The 18,309-nt window shown below is 46.0% G+C and overlaps 1 protein-coding gene across 3 annotated transcripts; it reads right to left on the reverse strand.

The window, feature by feature from the left end:
* Window positions 1–2,617: 2,617 nt before the first annotated feature.
* Window positions 2,618–14,171, reverse strand: Grp (gastrin releasing peptide). 3 transcript variants are annotated; one of them, XM_060376900.1, is made up of 4 exons: window positions 13,484–14,171; window positions 7,251–7,495; window positions 6,927–6,970; window positions 2,618–2,978 (listed from the first exon to the last, which is right to left on the reverse strand). In XM_060376900.1, the coding sequence occupies exons 1-3, from the start codon at window positions 13,626–13,628 to the stop codon at window positions 6,944–6,946; spliced, it is 417 nt and encodes a 138-aa protein (XP_060232883.1). In that variant the 5' UTR covers window positions 13,629–14,171; the 3' UTR covers window positions 2,618–2,978; window positions 6,927–6,943. The 3 variants fall into 3 exon arrangements, with proteins under 3 accessions (XP_060232883.1, XP_060232882.1, XP_021489248.1); XM_060376899.1 differs by lacking the exon at window positions 6,927–6,970 and having other exon boundaries at window positions 2,618–2,957; window positions 13,484–14,170; XM_021633573.2 differs by lacking the exon at window positions 6,927–6,970 and having other exon boundaries at window positions 13,484–14,153.
* Window positions 14,172–18,309: the final 4,138 nt, after the last annotated feature.

Below are 18,309 nucleotides of genomic sequence, written 5' to 3' on the forward strand. Positions count from 1 at the left end.
CACAGGTCTCTGTCTCTCCCTACCAGAGGGCTGGAGACCTCATGCTTGCAAGGCAAGCTGACTGAGACATTTCCCCCAACCCAGAAAAAGTAAGGCATGATGGCAGCATCAGAAAGAATTATTATTGTTCTGTTTCTGAAGGCTATGAGAGGTCCCTTCCGACTATGACAGTTCGTTGGATATTAGCCAATGGTCTCTCAGATCCCTCATGGCAACAGTAATAACCCACCTCTTTCCAACAATCCACGTGGCATACAATATTTGTGGGGAAAGTGGATAGATATTTAACCTGTTCTTTTTTTAAGTGGATTAACCAGACGACACCAGCTGGAGCCAAGGCAGAAGCCTCCTCACTGTGGGTACGGGGAAGGAGGGGGTGTTTGGCCAGGGTCCATGACTGTAGACCTCCTGTGAGCAACCCAGCTGGAAGCAGTGAAACTGCAGGTCCCGCACTCTGCTTGGACTGCTCCCTGTCTGTCCAAGCTGGGTCCCAATGCTCTGTGACGATGGAGCATTCCCAGTGAGAACTGAAAAGAGGCGTTTTGAGGTCAAAAATTGTACTGCACTGCCTGAGAGTCCTACTTAGTGTTATGAATCGATAATCCACGTGAAGATTGACCTATAACTCAGAGCAATCACACACACACACACGAAAACAATTCTAAAGGCTGTTGTTGCTTTCTTCCTTTCAGACGAATCCTCTTGATCATCCTGCTTTGGGAGGATTTCTCCATATTGTCTCCTGATAGACACAATCATCTTGCTGTGTGCAGAGCTGACCTGAATGCTGTAGACAGCTCTATGTGACCCCGCCCCACCCCACACTTTTCCAGAACTCCAGGTTGGAGACTAATAGGTCTTGGGCATAAGAGAGTACAGCAGGAAGCCAAGTGGGAAGATTCTTTTTTGGGAAGGAGAGAGATTTTTTTGTGTGTGGCTGACCACTTCTTTGGTTCCACCTTTTCCTGTTTGGTGGGATCCCATAATTTTAACAGCACAGTCTCAAAGTGGAAGCCTGAAAACTACGCTTCCCAGCTGCCCTTGCACCTAGATACAGTCATAGGCTCAGGGTCTCACCAATCAGACGCTCTCAGTTATGAGTGATTTGTGAACGAGCTTCAGTAGTAGAGGCTTCCAGGGTTCCATGTGCAAACCCATGAAGAAAAGTGACTTCTGCCAACACGGATGTACAGCTGCTCCAAGAGACTAGCAAACAAGTGTCAACTGGGATTATTCAACCGTCGGCTACTTGCCTTTTGCCCGCAATGCCACTCTTACGAGGGAACGCCTCGTAAGGGTCCACAGCAGTGTTTCCTTCTTCCTATCAGAAGGTGGGACCTTCTAAGTTTACCTCCTTTATTAGTAAATGGGGTTTTAGCTGACAAAACTCGTCAAGTTTGCTTGTTTAAGTGGCTGTGGGAGGGGGGACATATGTGTGTGAGTGTGAGTGCACTCTCAGAGGCCAAAGGAGGAGAGTGAGTTCCCTCCTCTGTAATGTTCTGCCTTGTTCCCCTGAGAGAGGGTCTCTCACTGAAGCTGCAGCTAGGCTGCAGCCAGCAAGCCCCAGCCATCCTCCTGTCCCCGCTGCCCTCAATGATGGGGTTACAGGAGCCGGCACCACCACACCTGGCTTTTCATGTGATGCTGCGGACAAAACTCAGGCCTTTGTGCTTGTGCAATGCAAGCCCTTTCCCACTGAGCCATCTCCACAGCCCTGTGACTGAGTTCTTGAGAAAGAGGCTTCAAGGGGCCGACAGCAGAGAATGGGGGCTCTAAAGCAGTCAGGACACGGAGAAGATGCTTCTTACAGCTCTCAGTTTGGATAAGTTTTGAATCAACAAGGTTTTAAAAGATCCTAGGACACGTCATGTCTTTAGTGTTTCTCTGATGAAACAGGAGCGAGAGAAAGCTTTTTAAGATTTCAAATGCGATTTTTTTTTCCCTAAATGAAGAAAGTCGGAGCCATATGGCAACAAGTTTCAAAATCTGTTCATGTGCAAATGTCATGATAAAAATGGGGCTGGGGAGTGTGCACGGACAGCCAGGCCGCATTCTTCGAAAACAGGAAACCTCCTGAATTCTTCTTTTCATTTTATGGGAAAGCTGAGTGTATCTAGCCTGGCTAGCTACTACTCCTCTCATAAAAACAAAAAAACAAAAACAAACGGTATTGCCTGCTACATATGCTGAAGGGAGGTTTAAAATGGAGTGACACAGAAAACGTGTGTTTGGTTTCTAGTTCCATGGACCATGTGACCTTGGGAAAGTCTGCAGTCCTTTGTCTCCTTGTCCGGTACAGAAAAGTGAGCAGTTTCAGCTCACGGAACCATCCTGAGCAATATATGTTAACATCAGCAACACACATTGTTGTTCAGAGTAAGGACTGAAGAAGAGGGACTCAGTAAGTGATGGAAAAGGCCAGCCTCCATCTCCAGCCCACCTGAGGACTTTACTCAGTAAAAGAACTCACTAAGCAGCCCTCAGAGGTGACCTTGGGTGATTCCTCCTGCCTTAATCAGCAAACACCCAAGTGTACTGTCAAGGTGACTTTTGAGCTCTGCTATCCTGTCTTTTCACTTGGAGATGAAATAAGGAGGACAGGGTGCCCCTCGGACAATGTGATTAAATAAGCATTTATTGTGAATTGTAGCAGATTGGAGCCCTGAATCCAATCAACAAGAAGCCTAGCTGGAGAAAGCATTCATTGGAAAGCTCTTTCTAGGTAGTTGCTCACAGAAACAAGTTCAAACCGGAAGATGCTGCTTGAAAATCATGAATTTAGTCACGGTTGAAAGAGACAAGAATAGTAAAGTAAATTGCAAAAAGAAAATCTTGTTGATGGTCCAGTAGAATTGATGTTGGCAGAATGCAGTCTCTGAAGGGTTTCGTTTTGCTCCTTGAAAGCTGTCCTTGTCATTGTCCCTTCAGCTGGCAGTTTCTTCCTTCCCCTGGAGAACCTGGAGCAGAGAGTCCACCAGCTTAAAGAGATACATTAGGGATAGTTACACACACTTGTGAATGATGGAAAAGTCTAATAGTAGCAGCAAAACCCTCCCCTCCAGCACATCAGCATCACCAGGTAGAAAGGCAAAGTCTTGGGTCAACACCCGAACCTCCTGACTCTGGTGAGGAGGCCTGTGTTCTGCCTTCACGCGACTCTAAACACAGTGTTAAGGAAGCACTCATACTCCTGAGAAACAAGGTAACTTCTCCCACATCCTGGGAACTGGAGGGCCTCAGGTGACCTCTGCTAAGCTTCTAATCTATTTCCTTGTGTGTGTGTTAGCCCACGTTGAAAGTTAAAGGCTTTGTTTATTATTCTCATAGAGCCGGGAAAGAGAGGAGGGCACTATGCAATGCTATCCCCACCACCACCACCACCACTGCACTGCACCAGTCAAAGCTTGTTTTGTTTTGTTTTTTTAATCTGTACACTGCAAACTGAACCAGGAAATGATAACAGTGTAGGCAGCTCGAGAAATGGAGTTCATCACTTGGGTCTCCACCCAAATTCTAAATGTATTGTCTTTGGCTTGCTGTGGCTTATGCTCAGTTTCACTGAAAATAAAGGAAAAGTAATTACAGTTAAAAAAAATTTTTTAATTCTGTTACAGAAACTTTTACCCAAAGAGACGAGAAACTAGCTCTTATTATTTTCAACCCAGTCAAGAGTTAATTACTCTCCCCAAGATCCTTTGGCAATTTAGTTCCCCCGCTTCCAGACTGGTCACTTGTTTCTAATAAGGGAAGTATTGCTATTCTTAGGCAAATAGTACCTACTCTACAGCTCAGCCGTGTGCAGCAGATGCTAATGAGCCCTGGGCTGGGGATGGATTCCCACACAAGCCAATTAGCTTTGCCTTCCTATCTCAGCACCAAGACTGCAACCCCATGACTACCAGCCTTTCGATTTCAGCATCTCTCCTACCAAATGACCCCACGGCCATAAGAGGAGCCAGCTGAGGATGAGGAGGAACCCTGACCCATCCCGCTATCTGAAAGTGTCGAGTTGAAAGTTTTAGCTCAGCCCAGGGAAGAGAAAGCCAAGTAGAAAGGACAGGGGGAGAAGAAAGCTGAGTAAGCCAAGGATGGAGTCCAGCAGACAGAGGTGCTGAGGTGGTCTCACTCTTCCTGCACAGAGGTTGTTAGCAGTTATTCTCGATTTATGTTGCTTTCTGCATGAAACTCCCCTGGGAACTGACAACAGCTAAAGGGAAAGGACAGCAGCTGCAAAGAGCAATGACCAGGGCCTACATTACAAAGAAATCCTTCCCTGACTGAGCATATTCCACAACCATGTCCAAGGCTATGGGTTAGGTCCCGGATCTGAACTGATCTGAACTGATCTGAACATACCTCATGCTATAGAAACCATGGGGGAGAAGTTCCATTATTTTCAGGAGAGCATTAAAAGATTGGAGAACAGGGAGTGGGAAAGAAGGAGGAGAAGAAGAGTGCTAACTTGAGTGTGTCTAGCCATGCTTGCTAGCAAAGCTCTAGGGCCTGTCTGCGACGATCCGGAAGTCTACAACAGTAGACATTCCCGCACACCGCTCCGAATTAAGTAAATATCTTTGCCATCAAACTATAGGAAATGCTCAGTTTCTAACTACAGCTCTGGGCAAGTTGGCAACAGGACTTGGTGTTTTATGGCTGCCGTGAGAGAGGGGAGCTGTGTGCAGAGTTTGTAATTTTAAACAGAGTCCTCCAGCCTCAGAGAGCTCCGGCAGCTCGTTCTGGGAGTTCTCGGCTAGATCATTAAACTTCTCTCCGACACTGGGAGACATATGGATTTCTAATAGAGCAGGTCTCGTAGCACTCTTTCTTTTTTGAATAAGGTAATTATAAAATGGTTTCAATTTTCACAACGACATATTTTCATTGAGGCAATCTGTCCAAAGCAAGTGAAACAATAAAACTGTTTTTGCTCTCTGTGAAGACTAAACTCACTCTTAAGTTTGTTCTTCACATTTCTGGGAAATGTATCCTAGAGGACCAACAGGACCAACGTGTGCAAAAGCTAATTATTCAACTTGAGGTGGAATAAAACAGGATGACGGGCTTTTAAACTTGGGGGGGAGGAACAGCACAAAAAAAGATAAATGAAAAAACAAGGCCTCGCTAGATTTAAGGGGGAGGGGAGCTTTTTACAGTGTTAGAAGCAGTGTCCAGTCTAAAGCAGCCAGTTTCCATGACTGCCCTCTCAATCCATCCTATAATGTTGCCACATTATAGAGATCTCTGTGGAACTATTCTTTCATAATCCTTCAAAGCTTTGAATATTCTGCTTGAATATGGGACATTTGGGGCCCTTGAGAAAGAACTGGAATTTGTGAGGAGTTCAATGATTGGCAGAGCCAAGTTCAGGGGATAAAGCAACTCCAACTGGATCCTGCTGTTCACTTAGGAAAATGAAGCACTGTGGGAGCCAGAGAGATGGCTCAGCAGTTACCGAGCACTGACTACCTTTCCAGAGGACAAAGTTTGAGGCCCAGCCCCCATATGGAAGCTCACAATCACCTGTAACTCCAGCTCCAGAAAATCAGACACCCTCTTCTGACCTACAGGAGTGCCAGGCACATAGGTGGTGTGCAAGCATTTAGGCAGGCAAAACACCCAAAATATAAATATTCCTTTCTTTAATTTCTAAGGAAAATTGAGCACTGGAGATGCATATCACAGCCGGAGTGTTCTAAGAATGAGTTAAAAGAGCAAATGCATTTTGATACTTGTAGGAATTTATCTTTGAGGGCATTGGAATAGTGATTATTTTTTTCTTTGTGTTCTTCAAATAACTTAGAACTACGTAGTTATTAAATCCCACTCCAGGAAAGCATTTGACCAAGAAGAAGCATGGCCGGGTAGGGGCTGAGAAGTCAGGTACAAGTTCACAGCGCCCCAGAGCAGGTGAGCCTTTGACAAAGAAGGAAGCTGACCAGCTAACACCTGCAACCCGATTACAATAGCATTGGTACTGACTTCTTTATGGTTGAATTGATCTAGATTTTTCTTCTGAATAAAAGCCACTAAAGGCTTTCTCGCTAGGTGTTTCATGCAACAAAAGAGATTTTACTTTGCATTTTATATCAAAAATCCCCAGCAGATGGGAAGAAAGTGAGACAGAGATCATCCTCCAAAAAAAGCTAGCCCCAAGCCTCTTTTACCTTCTACTGTACATGTATTAAAAATGAGATAGTCACCTCATTTTCGGCTACCTTGGTTTCCATAAAACCCAGTCTCTTTGCTATCTTGGTATCTGAACATTACCACTTTGGTATTACTATATACCAATAAGTCAGTTGGCTTCAGATATCCTCACTGAGTTTTGAATATTCGAATGCAATTTGAATTATTCAATCTTGGAATAAAGAGGGAAAAAAAATGAAACTTTGTATATAAACAAGAACACGCTTCTCTGCAAAGAAAACATCTGCAAACAGCATCTTTCTTCCTCTAGTGCATATCAAAAACTAACATATCTCTTAAGCCCACAAGAATTTATTCAACTACTGTCTGTAGGCTTCCTAACTATGAAAATATCCAGGTAAGAAGTCAGACACAGTGGCATACACCTGTAATCCTAAGCATTCGGGAGGCTGAGGCAGAACCATCTCCAGGGAGAGGCAAGCCTAGGCAACAAATAAACAAAAACTCATGAAGCCCGTAATCACTGCTCCCCGGAAGCATAATTACTAATAAACCTCCTAAACCAAACTTTGGAACTTAGCTTTTTCTTCTAAGAGAAAAGCCATTCTATCAAAAGAGAAGAAGCTAGCACAGAAACTGAATATGAGTGCTTAGCACTCACGGGTGTTTCCTTAGTGTAGCAACATGAAGACTTCTGTGTTGTCAACTTGACTGAGACACGCCTCTGCACGCGCCTGTGAGGCTTTTTGACAAAGAGTTTAACAGCTGGGCAGACCTACCCTGAGTGTGGGTGGCATCAATATGAGGTAGGGTCCTGGATAGACTGAAAGGGGAAAGGAAAGTGAGTGTATCAGCACCAGCCATTTATTTCTGCAACACACACACACACACACACACACGCATGGTCCTGCTATCACACCTTCCCCGGGGTGACGGACTGCACCCTTAGACTGTGAGCTGCACTAAACCTATCTTTTCTCAAATTGCTTTTGGTCGGGTATTTTGTACAGTGACGGGAAAAGTCACCAGCATGCAGAATAAGCAGTTTTATGTTCCCCTAATCAACCACTTCCCACCCCTCATCTGAAGCTTGTTTGTTTCACCTTTCTATTTTGAGCATCATTAAAGTAGCTGCCATCCTCGGGATCCCAAGCAGGCCGGAGATCGCCCCGAGGCGGGTGCTGAGGTGGCTGAGGGCTTCTGTCACCCAAGGCTTCCAGGAGGCCCAGCAAATTCCGTGCAGCTTCTTCCCAGCGCACGTATCCGCTCAGCTGCTCCTTCAGGCCATCTCTGTCAGACCCATAAAAGGACTGGGAATCATCCGTGCTCTTTTTCCCCATTAAGTGTCCTATTTAAAAAAAAAAAAGAAGAAGAAGAAGAAGAAGAAGAAAAGAAAATGAAAGAAAACTCAGGATGCCACAGATCTAACTGAGTGGAATGAAAGAAGGAGTATACTGAAATGGACACCGGCAGAGTGGGCTCTGCTTCCCAGCAAATGCAGAATAAACAAACAGCACTATTTTACTATCAGGAGTTAATCTGTACAATAAAACATAATAAAACATGGACTTTACTGTTTGTTCAAAAGGTGCAGTATACTGAGCGAAATTCCAATCTGTGTGTGATTCAGAGGGCCTAGGTTTCGCTACTTACCTCTAGTAACTAGTGGGGTGGCCTCAGACAAGTGCTGTAGTACCCCAAACTTCAGTGTTATCAACTATGAAAGGAACAGGGCAGGGCAAACTGTGTCTAAGAAAGCTTCCAAGCAAAAAGTCCCATCAATTCTGTGTGTCCAACTGAAAGGCAGCATCCCAGCGTCTCCCACCACCAATTTCAAGTTTTTGCTGAAAATAAAAGTCTTGATGTGTTTCTTTGTATGATTTTTTTTTAATGTTGCCTTTCTCTTATCTGTAGTACAATTGTACCAAAGGAATCTTTGATTTAAACTTTCTCTGAATTTTAGCTGAAATTGAATCTAGAAAACCTCACCTAGAAGTGATGGAGGGTTAAGAAGGTAATGAAAAACAAGTTGAAAAACAAGTTCTGACAGATATTCAGCAGCCACATCAATTTTGGGGGTTTCTCCTGGATCTCTGAGAATCTCTTAGCAGTTTTAGACATATGTGCCTGCCTTATAAAGTAATTAATCAATTAATGTTACAAAGGATTGTAACATTAATTACAATTAATTAATGTTTAATTAAATACAATTAATGTTACAAAGGAGGCCAGAGTACTGAAAACAGGGATATTCACATACCTAAGAAGTAGGTTACCAACCTCAGGTCTGCATTGTTTTTGTTTTTGTTTTTTAACAGTGTGTGTGAGTGTATGTGTGTGTGTGTCACGGTGCATGTATGAAAGTCAGTGTAACTTGTAGGAGTTGGTTCTCCTCTTCCACCATGTGGGTTCCAGCATTTGAACTCAGCTTATGCAGCTGGGTGACCGGAAGTTCACATATTTTTGTTTTGTTTACTTGTTCATTTTTGAAACTGATTCTCACTGTGTAGTCCCAGCTGGCCTCAAACTTCTGAGATTTACCTCCCTCTGCCTACTGGGGTCTGATATTAAAGGGATGCACCACCACACCCAGCCAGGTCCAAGTTCTTAAGACTCCCATCTTATCAATGGACCCACTTGGGATTTCTCCATTCCCAATTTCTCTGACACAGAGTTTTCTACTATTAATAATTCTTCGGTGCTTTTGAGTTAAAGTGGGCGGAAAAACAAAAGTCTCGTGGTGCCAGCACCTACTGGCATTAGACAGAGTCCAGGGAAACATAGCAGGAATAAAACTTGAGGGACTGTCTCCAGCTTGAAAAGGAAAGAGGCCTTTTGCACAGCAGCACTGTTCACCCTCAGCATGACTGTCATGTGAGCTGCAACTGGCAGTTTGCAGAATGCTTGAGTGTGAATCCTCCCATTTGATTGACATCATAGTAGGGTCGTGAAATGAGGAAAAAAACCCTACACATAAGCATAGGTTCTATAATTATAACAAGGCCAAGGGTCAAGTTTCTACTGCATTATGTTATTTGGAGTTGTCCTGTCAGTTCCCAAGGTTTTAAAGCAGTGGAGCCTCCTCCTGGGGTTTGGAGATAAAAACATGATTTACAAATAGCTAGTCTTCCAAAGAGGAGCAAGAACCTTATATCAGTGTATCCGATGTCATGTGACTTGAAATTTTTAATTCTGCTAATATTAGGCAGTCTTCAAATGAGATTTTTCAGTGAGCAAGGCTCATGTACCAGCATACCATGATATCATGTGACTTGAAAATTTAATTGTGAATATTAGGCAGTTTTCAAGTGATATTTTGAGTGAGCTTGCCAAGTTGCTTAGAAGGGACTTCGCACTGCCTGAAGACCTTGTTAAGGACACTGTCCCAAATGAAGGATTCGAATCTGACATTGTTTCGATCCTCGGCTGGGTCAACCTGGTGTTCAGCTGCCCACTAAATTGCCACGAGTTTGGCCCTCATGGTGACTAAGTCGCACAACTTCCCAGGAAAGCTGGTGTGTCGTCAGCTTTAGTTACTGGAGGAAATTGAATCATGATGACTACAAGATGGCCCTGGAACCCTGATGTTCACAGTAATTACCTCAGTAACCCTTGGAATCTCCGATTGCCTGTCATCTAGTTAGGATGCAGAAAACGAGGGAAGAATCATTGCCAATAAAGCAGTAGGGTGATGGAGATGTTTCCACAGAGACCTCCATTTTGCCGTGTTGGAATGTATTTGTAGACTTTGCTGTCATGGCAAAATAGATCCACTGCCCAGCTTATTGTTGATTTAACATAGATCCTTATGACACTAGGTTGAGTGTCAGTACTTGCCTGCTGGCCGTACACGGTTCAACTGCCCGCTTCCTGTCACACATGCCAGTTATCACCGGAAGTGCGCCATCTATGACATCCCGGGGAAACACACATTCCCTGGGTCCTATTTCATTTTGAGCTCGATACTGTCAACCAAATGATCATCTCCATGGCAACATGGACACGATACCCACTTCTGCTTCATCTCCTATCATCATCTGTCACACATAATGGAGATCTCAATAAGGAGAAAGGACAAGCTTTTTAAATAATAATAATAAAGCTTTGCCCTTAATGAAAAAAAAAAGAAGCTTTTGTGACTTTAAATTTATGATATACCACTAAAGCGCAGGTTTGAAATGTAAATTAATTTCTTCAGAGTTGAAACTAGAAAACTATCTTGATTTCAGAAAATAAAAACCCATTAAGATATAAGTATTGTGTGCTTCTAAGAAATAGTATTTATGAGACAGAGGAGATTGCACAGTGGTTAGACCACTTGTCAATGCAAGCGTGACGACCAGAGTCCAGATCCCCAGAACACATGTAAAGGATCCATGGGGCCTGGTGGCCTGCCAATAATTCCAGCTTCAGGAGGTGGAAGCAAGCTGCCCAGCTAGACTACCCACATCTGCGAGCTCTGGATCTAGTTGAGAGACCCTGTCCCATGAATCAAGTCAAGGAGTGATCAAGGATAATTCTAGGCGCTCCCCTCCCCTTACACACACATGCAGACTTGAAGACACACCCCAATGGATAACACACACACACACACACACACACATGGAAATGTCTTTAGAGCACATACTGTAAATTTCAGTCTTTGATGTAGCCCTGCAATGAATGCCAGTCTGCTCTCATGTCACCCAATTCGGCTTTCCAAGTCCTGCTACACATCAAAGTAAGAGCTGCAGTATGAGCATTTTGGGGAAGCACAGAGAGTAGTCACTAGTTTTTGTGTTGACATCTGTTTTCATCACACACACAGAATATTCCCACGAACACAAAGCCCTACAAGGAAGTGTGGGAAGTTGTCAGGCTATTGATTGAGTTTCTGTTGCTTCTTTTAACTGGTAAAATTGCCTGAGAGCTGCACTGACAGTTTCCTTGTGGACAATAATATTGGTTTAATCCTAGGGTGCAACTAAACCAGGCATGATGCTAAATGCCTGTGACCCCAGCAACACAAGCTGAGGCAGGAGGACCACAAATTCAAGGCTAGCCTGGGCTACCCCGTGAGACCCTCTCTCAAAAAGGGAAAATATGGATGACATAGCTCAGTGACAGAGCTTTTGCTAGCATGGGTTCACTCCTAGCACCACCAAAATTCAAACAAGACCAAACAAAAACAACTCTAAGTTGTGTGTCTTTGGGAACTGGGGAGGATGGGCAATGATTTATGATAAACTGAGACCAAAATTAAACCTCTCACATCACTCGTCTTTCAACAGTGCCTATCCAAAACACAGTTGTTTTTCTCAGACACTGGACTTCATAGGAAGGTGGAGGGCAGGTGGAGCACTTTAGGCAGACTCTCTCTCTCTCTCTCTCTCTCTCTCTCTCTCTCTCTATATATATATATATATATATATATATATATGAATTGGGATTGTAGCTCAGTTTAGAGGGCTTGTTTATCTGCAGAAGCCCTGCGTTCCATTCCCCCACAGCGATATATATATATCATATATATATGAAGAATACATTTGAGAATAAAATTGTTTAAATGTTCATGGTACCACTATGCAGGGTGGCTAAAGGAAGTACCCTAAATATCCCAGCACATGTGTGCACCCTAACTACAGTGGGTCGGCTTCAGCTTGGTTTGCTCCATAGACATGACACTAGATTCCGACCCACCTCTGTTGTGCTTTTAGTCTTCAAGGCTTGACTGACAGAACATGCACTCTTCTTGTGTGACGATAGGGAGGAGAGCAAACTAAGGGGAGTCTGGGGTATCTGTTCTCCCTCCCTGCCCACTGATTGGTGGCTGGATCAGACAACGGACCTTTAATCTAGGCCCTGAGGATCCCTTTTTAACAATCACCAGCTCCAACTTTGGGTTCTTCAACAACCTCTTTCTTTGCTTCTCGCACATCAACCTGCACTCCACTCTCTGTCCAGTCTCATAGGATCCTAGTGACTCTCAGAGGCCACAAGTTCTGGGACTTTTAGCAAGACCTCCCAAAACTATAGGATGCCAACCCAGTGCTCTTGAACTCTCTGCCAAAGTACAACATGGAAGTCCAGAGTTTCCAGCCTCATTCCTTCCCCCAAAATCCATCCTTATTCTGGCACCTAGAATCTGAGACTTGGTTGTAATTTCCTCTCCAACACACTGTTCCCTGTTTCTATGTATCGGGCTAAGAAATCTCTCTCCTCTCTCTCCCTAAGCTCTTTAGGGAAGAGCACTAGTTTCCCAGGAAATATGACGTAGCCGCGATTGACTGGAGTGGCAAAAGGTCAGGAGACCTTGGACTCTGCATTTCTTGGAGGTGGTGCCTGCCTGGGAAGACGTGATTTCCAGAGACGATCCCGGGAGCTGCAGCACCCAAAGCTCTAGGTGATGTTGCGTTGGATAGACGAGTGCCAAGCTGCTAGCTGCTACTGGCCTCCCAGTTTCAGGAAAGCTCTGGGAGGCTGTGTTCCTCAGAGCCAGGACCCGGCCCCACTCCACACCCACTGCGCAACAGTCCTCTTCAGCTAGGCTGCAATCAGAAGCCTGTGTCCAGGAAACAGGGCTTCTTGGCAGAAGTCGGGAAGAAGAGAGAGTAGAGGATGATGTTGTGGGTCTAAGAGAGGGACAAATGTCTGGGGTTTGGGCAGCGGGGCCCAGGTAAGCTTAGAGAGCAGGCATGAGCCCTAAAATCTGCCAGGGCAGAGAGTGAGGGTCGGCAGAGGTGGCTAAGGACCAGGGAAAGAGCATTGCTTCAAAGAGAGTTGCAGGGGTGAGAAAACTCGGGAGAGTACTTGAACCCAGGCAGGGGTGGGGGGCGCTGTACCCAGGTCTCCATACCCTGCAGTTCTGCTCTGTGCACCACTCAGTCGGGATTCCAGCCCACAGGGGTGGGAGTCCAGCTCACCAGGCTGGACTAGGATCCGGAATTCACTTAGGGGACCTCACTCCCCAAAGTTGTGAGCAGACCCATGCCAGACAGAGGCGGGCCTAGGAGGCAGTGGGCAGGTGCAGGTGAGGAGAGGTGAGCTGCACACAGGATTGAGGGGTTTGGGGAGATAGCTTTGAGCTAGCTTGGATGCCTCAGATGCCCCGCGGAAGAGAGATGCTCACAGGTGCAAAGAGAGAGAAAAGGGACCTGCCACCTGCAAGGGATCTATCCGATTTCCCAGAACAAGAGAAGGTGGGATGGAGTTTGGGGGAGAGCTGAGTGTTTCAGTAGAAGGAAAGGAGATAAGCCAAACTCCCAAGCAAAATGCTGAGATGGAGAGAGAGGTCCCCCTTAGCTAACTAGACCCTCTGGGGAGAAGAGCCCTGGGCTCTCACAGTCGGGACACTTACCCACAGCCCAGTGGCTGCCGCGCGGGTACATCTTGGCCAGGACCGTGCTTCCGCTTGTACCTGCCGACACTGGGGCAGCTGGCCCCCGGGGCGCCTGGCAGAGGACCAGTGCCAATAGCAAGAGCGGGAGCTCGGAGCCTCGCATGGTCCCGGCGGCGGGAAGCCCTCGGAGCTCTGGGCTAGGCTGACCGTGCGCTGTCCCGGCGGAGCAGCGACAGGAGGACGGCTCCAAGGAGCTCTGCTACCGCCGCTTCGAGCGAGCGCCGCTGCTGCAGACTCCACGAGGCCCAGACTTTATATAAAGGAAGCCTGCGCGGGAGGGGCTGGGGGCTCTTCCACCCGGGGCCTGAGAGCACTGACGTCTCCCTATAGCGAGCCGGGCTCCCAGATGCCTGCCCGGGAAACCATCCATCTACAGCAAGTGATGAAAGGCTGAGTGTTCCTTGACCCATCTCCCTTTCCCTCCTGGTCCCATCTGATTAATTTTTGCCATCCTAGACGCCTTCTCCAACGTGGTGTGCTGAACCCCTGCTTTGCCCCTGTCCATTCCCAGCAGCAGCAGCAGCAGCAGCCTCACTTGCTCTGCCAGATGCAGGATAGCACAGGGAGATGCGCTCTGTGTGCAGAGCTAACGCCAGTTAAATAAACACTGGCCCCCTGGCAGACATACTGCTTCCAAGAAACAGGAAAAAAAAAAAAAAAAAAAAAAAAAACACTCTCCCGCGAATTTCCCTTGCCAGCATCCCTTAGCTACTTCCGGCAAGGTTCCAGAAGAATTGTTCACTTTCCCTCTGTCCCTTCTGTTCCCACTTCTGAAGATGGGTCACCCACCCTTCACAATTCCATCGATGCTAAGGGGACTCCCACCATAGCCAAGTGACAATAAATAGAAGCTTGTAGGATGTCATTGCCCACGGTTTGGCTGCCCGAGCTGATCCTGTGGTTGTGCCTATAATGGGTGAGGCCTGTTTCTCACCAAGGGCTGGCGAACCGCCTCCCTGTTTGGGGCCTGATTGTCCCCTGTGAACATGATGCTGATAAGTCTCTGGTCTGAGTCTCTAGTAGGATACCACGTTTGTGCGTTTCTTTACTGATCACACACGGCACACCGAATGACAGTTTTCTTGGACTTGAAATGTATTTTTCTGCATGTGTCTGGCTCTGGGGAGAAAAATGCTGATTTTAAGATTTTTTAAGTAGCCAAGGAAATACAGTAATACAATCCTGAGTGAGTGATCCAAGAGAAAAGCAAAAGGAAGAAGGAGGGACAAGACTGCAGATAGACAGAGAGAGAGAGAGAGAGAGAGAGAGAGAGAGAGAGAGAGAGAGAGAGAGGAAGAAGAAGAAGAAGAAGAAGAAGAAGAAGAAGAAGAAGAAGAAGAAGAAGAAGAAGAAGAAGAATCTGTAATGGGTCTGGACTCCATCTCTCCTGGGTTCCCAGCCTCTGCAGCCAATTCCCAGGCTATCTGTGAGCAGACATTACACCCTGAACACACACAGGCTGGCCTCCTCCCTCTTCCCAAGCAGTATGCTTAGGCCTTGTCAGGACTTGGTCTCGCTTCTCTACACACCCATAAATCACAGGCTGCTCAGCACATTTGATGAGTGATAGACTTGTCCAAGAAATGGTCTAATGCCTTTTATACCTGCAGGGTAGCATTAAACCCTCTCTTCTCTAGGTCAAATGCTAGGAGAAAGGTCCTCTATCCTAGAACCTTGCTGGTGTTTTGAATGACTGTTCCCTGACCAGTGGCACTATGTTCAAGGCTATGGAGCTGTTAAGGAGTGAGACCTGGATGGCTTTTGGAGATCATACTAGATGCTGGGTCCAGCCTGCCTCCTTTGCCTCTCAGTCCATGTCACGTTCTAACCACTGGGAACTCCAACATGCCTTCTCCTCCATAAGGAACAGAGCGCCTCTGAAAACATGAGCCCCAATTAACTCTTTCTCCCCTAAGCTGTTTCTGTTGAGCATGTTGGCCACAGAGACACAAAATGAGCCAACACAAACCTTTTAAATGATGGCTTCCTCACAACACTGAGGAAAAACTCTGACGTACAGTCAAAACACTGGTATCCAAAAAGCACCAGTGTGACTGATTCTTCTGACTGAAGACACCTCACTGTTTCTGTGTCTCTGTCATATCTGGAGGCAGGCAGGCCCCTCTTTCACCTCAGCCTTTACTCTGAATACCCCAGCCCACAGACCTTCTGCCACAGAAAGCAGAGCCATGTGGTTGTGCTTGCATGCGGCTCAGCCAGCAATGGTGTCAGCCCTGTTCATGACTGCATCTTGCTCAGCCCACAAGGAAGGAATTTGGAAGATGTGAGTGGACACAACGTCCTTCAGGTACAGAGGTGAGTCAGTCTCCTCACCAGAAAGACAATGCCTTGTTGCCAGGTAGAAGCTGGAGATGTTGTGTATTTGATTCAGATATATGTATGAGCCTCAATAGATCCTGACTCTGTGACTTCTTAGGTGCTTTTTAAAGTCATCCCCATGGTCTGACTTTTAGAAATAACTAACACCAGTGACTTAGCAGGAGAGGCTAAACCCCTGTGAGAAAGCTCTTGCCATCAATGGTCCATGTAGACGAGAACTTTTGTTGTTGCTACTTTGGTTTTTTTGGAGGGGAGGGGATATTTTTGGTTTGGCTTGGTTTGGTTTGGCTTGGTTTGGTTTGGCTTGGTTTGGTTTGGCTTGGTTTGGTTTGGTTTGGCTTGGTTTGGTTTGGCTTGGTTTGGTTTGGCTTGGTTTGGCTTGGTTTGGTTTGGTTTGGCTTGGTTTGGTTTGGCTTGGTTTGGTTTGGCTTGGTTTGGTTTGGTTTGGCTTGGTTTGGTTTGGCTTGGTTTGGTTTGGCTTGGTTTGGCTTGGTTTGGTTTGGCTTGGTTTGGTTTGGTTTGGCTTGGTTTGGTTTGGCTTGGTTTGGTTTGGTTTGGCTTGGTTTGGTTTGGTTTGGCTTGGTTTGGTTTGGTTTGGTTTGGTTTGGCTTGGTTTGGTTTGGTTTGGTTTGGTTTGGCTTGGTTTGGTTTGGCTTGGTTTGGCTTGGCTTGGTTTGGCTTGGTTTGGCTTGGCTTGGCTTGGTTTGGTTTGTCCAGGGAAGTTGTTCCACATGGGTATTTAGGAGTGAGGACTCTGTGCCACCTCCATTCTCTCTAAGGCAGGGAGACGTCTAGGGTATGTCCACAAAGAGCGTGGGCGCTTGAGCCAGCGTGAACTGATCCAGCGCAACTGTTAGAGAGAACGTCTTGTGTCTCACTTTTGCATCTCTTAGACAAAAATATGTGACAGCAACAGCCTGAAAAGGGAGAGTTTGGATTGGCTCAGGATTTCACACGTGGGAAAAGCAGCTCGTAACATCCTAGTGGGCCAGAAAGCAGAGAGAAGTGGAATAGCAGCATTTAACTGACTTTTCTTCTCTCCCCTTCCATTCTACCCAGGCCTCCAGGCCATGGGGCAATGTCACCCCAGGTACTCACAGGTGTATTGGAGGAGTATTTGAGGTGACAGTGAAAATTAACTATCATATGGAAGAAAAATGTCAACCGAACTAAATGCTGTGTACTGCTATCAATGACTTGCGTGCAGGCCCTACCTGTTAATACCATTGCAGATGGGTAACAGGCACTGATCACTGAACCATCCCTGGGAAGCACCGTTGTTGGGGTGGGTCTGGTGCTCTGTGTACGCAAATGCTGAAGTCTGGGACCCACATGAGTTCATTCTCACACCCGTGAGTGTGCCTAGAAGACATTGCCAGAGAGGATCAACAAGGAGGAAGAGCATTGTTGTGTAAACTTTGCTCCCCAGTTATCTCTGATTGGTTAGTAAAAAAAGCTGAACAGCTTGAAACTGGGCAGAAGAGAGATAGGCAGAGCTTCCATTCCAGGGCTTGGGGTCTGAGGTAGGGACCACGAATTGGGGAGAAGAAGGAAGAAGATGTAACTAGAGAAAGGATGGGCCCTGATGGAGCAGATGCAACCCAGACAAGACCAATATTGGCAAGTAACTTGGGGCATGGGACTAGGAAGTAACTAGACTAGCTTACAGGGTTAGTATAAATAGATCAAATCTGCCCAGTTATTGAGCTTATAGCTTATTAATAAATATAATAAATCTCTGTGTCTTTTGTTTGGGAGCTAGAATGGGTGAGTAGAAAAGTCCCCTTCTGATTTAATAAATTATCTGTAACACACCGTCCCTGGTTGCAGTTGCCAAGGAGAAGAAAATAAAACACGTGTGCCTGCTTTTCTTCCATGTCAGCTGAGGTGTAACCGCTCTTCTGCTCAAGTCCCTTTGGTCAGTCAGCTACATGGTCACTGGCAATGGCAAGGGAGGCTGGAGGTGACAGTCTTGGTAGCTATGTAGTGGTCCCGACTGTATCACTGCAGAGGGGGCAGATAAAGTTTGATAGGCAGCTAAGAAGTTCAGTGTTTAGAATATCTACGGTACTTGGGAAGTGTTACAGACTTTATTCTATAAAACAGAACCGAATCCTACAGAACTGTTCAGCAGGAGACTTTCCTGGAGAGACAAGTGGTGTTCTAGCCTACGTCCTCTGCCCAACAGTGCCCATCCCTTAGAGGTTCTCCTGTTACCACAGTGGGCAGCACCCCTTATGCTTAGCTTTGCTTTTGGGCACACTAGGGCACTTTCTATTGAATCCTCTCTCCAGCCAGGAACATTTCATTGGATGTTTCTTGTTTGTTTGTTTGTTTGTTTGTTTGTTTTGGTGGTGCTGAAATGATTCATGGGAACAAAATTGCAGACCTTAATACTTATTAAACCAATGAAGAGTACTATTTTTTATTTTCAACAGTGGCTG

Source organism: Meriones unguiculatus, chromosome 2 (genome assembly GCF_030254825.1).
Source record: "Meriones unguiculatus strain TT.TT164.6M chromosome 2, Bangor_MerUng_6.1, whole genome shotgun sequence".
Lineage (NCBI taxonomy): Eukaryota > Metazoa > Chordata > Mammalia > Rodentia > Muridae > Meriones > Meriones unguiculatus.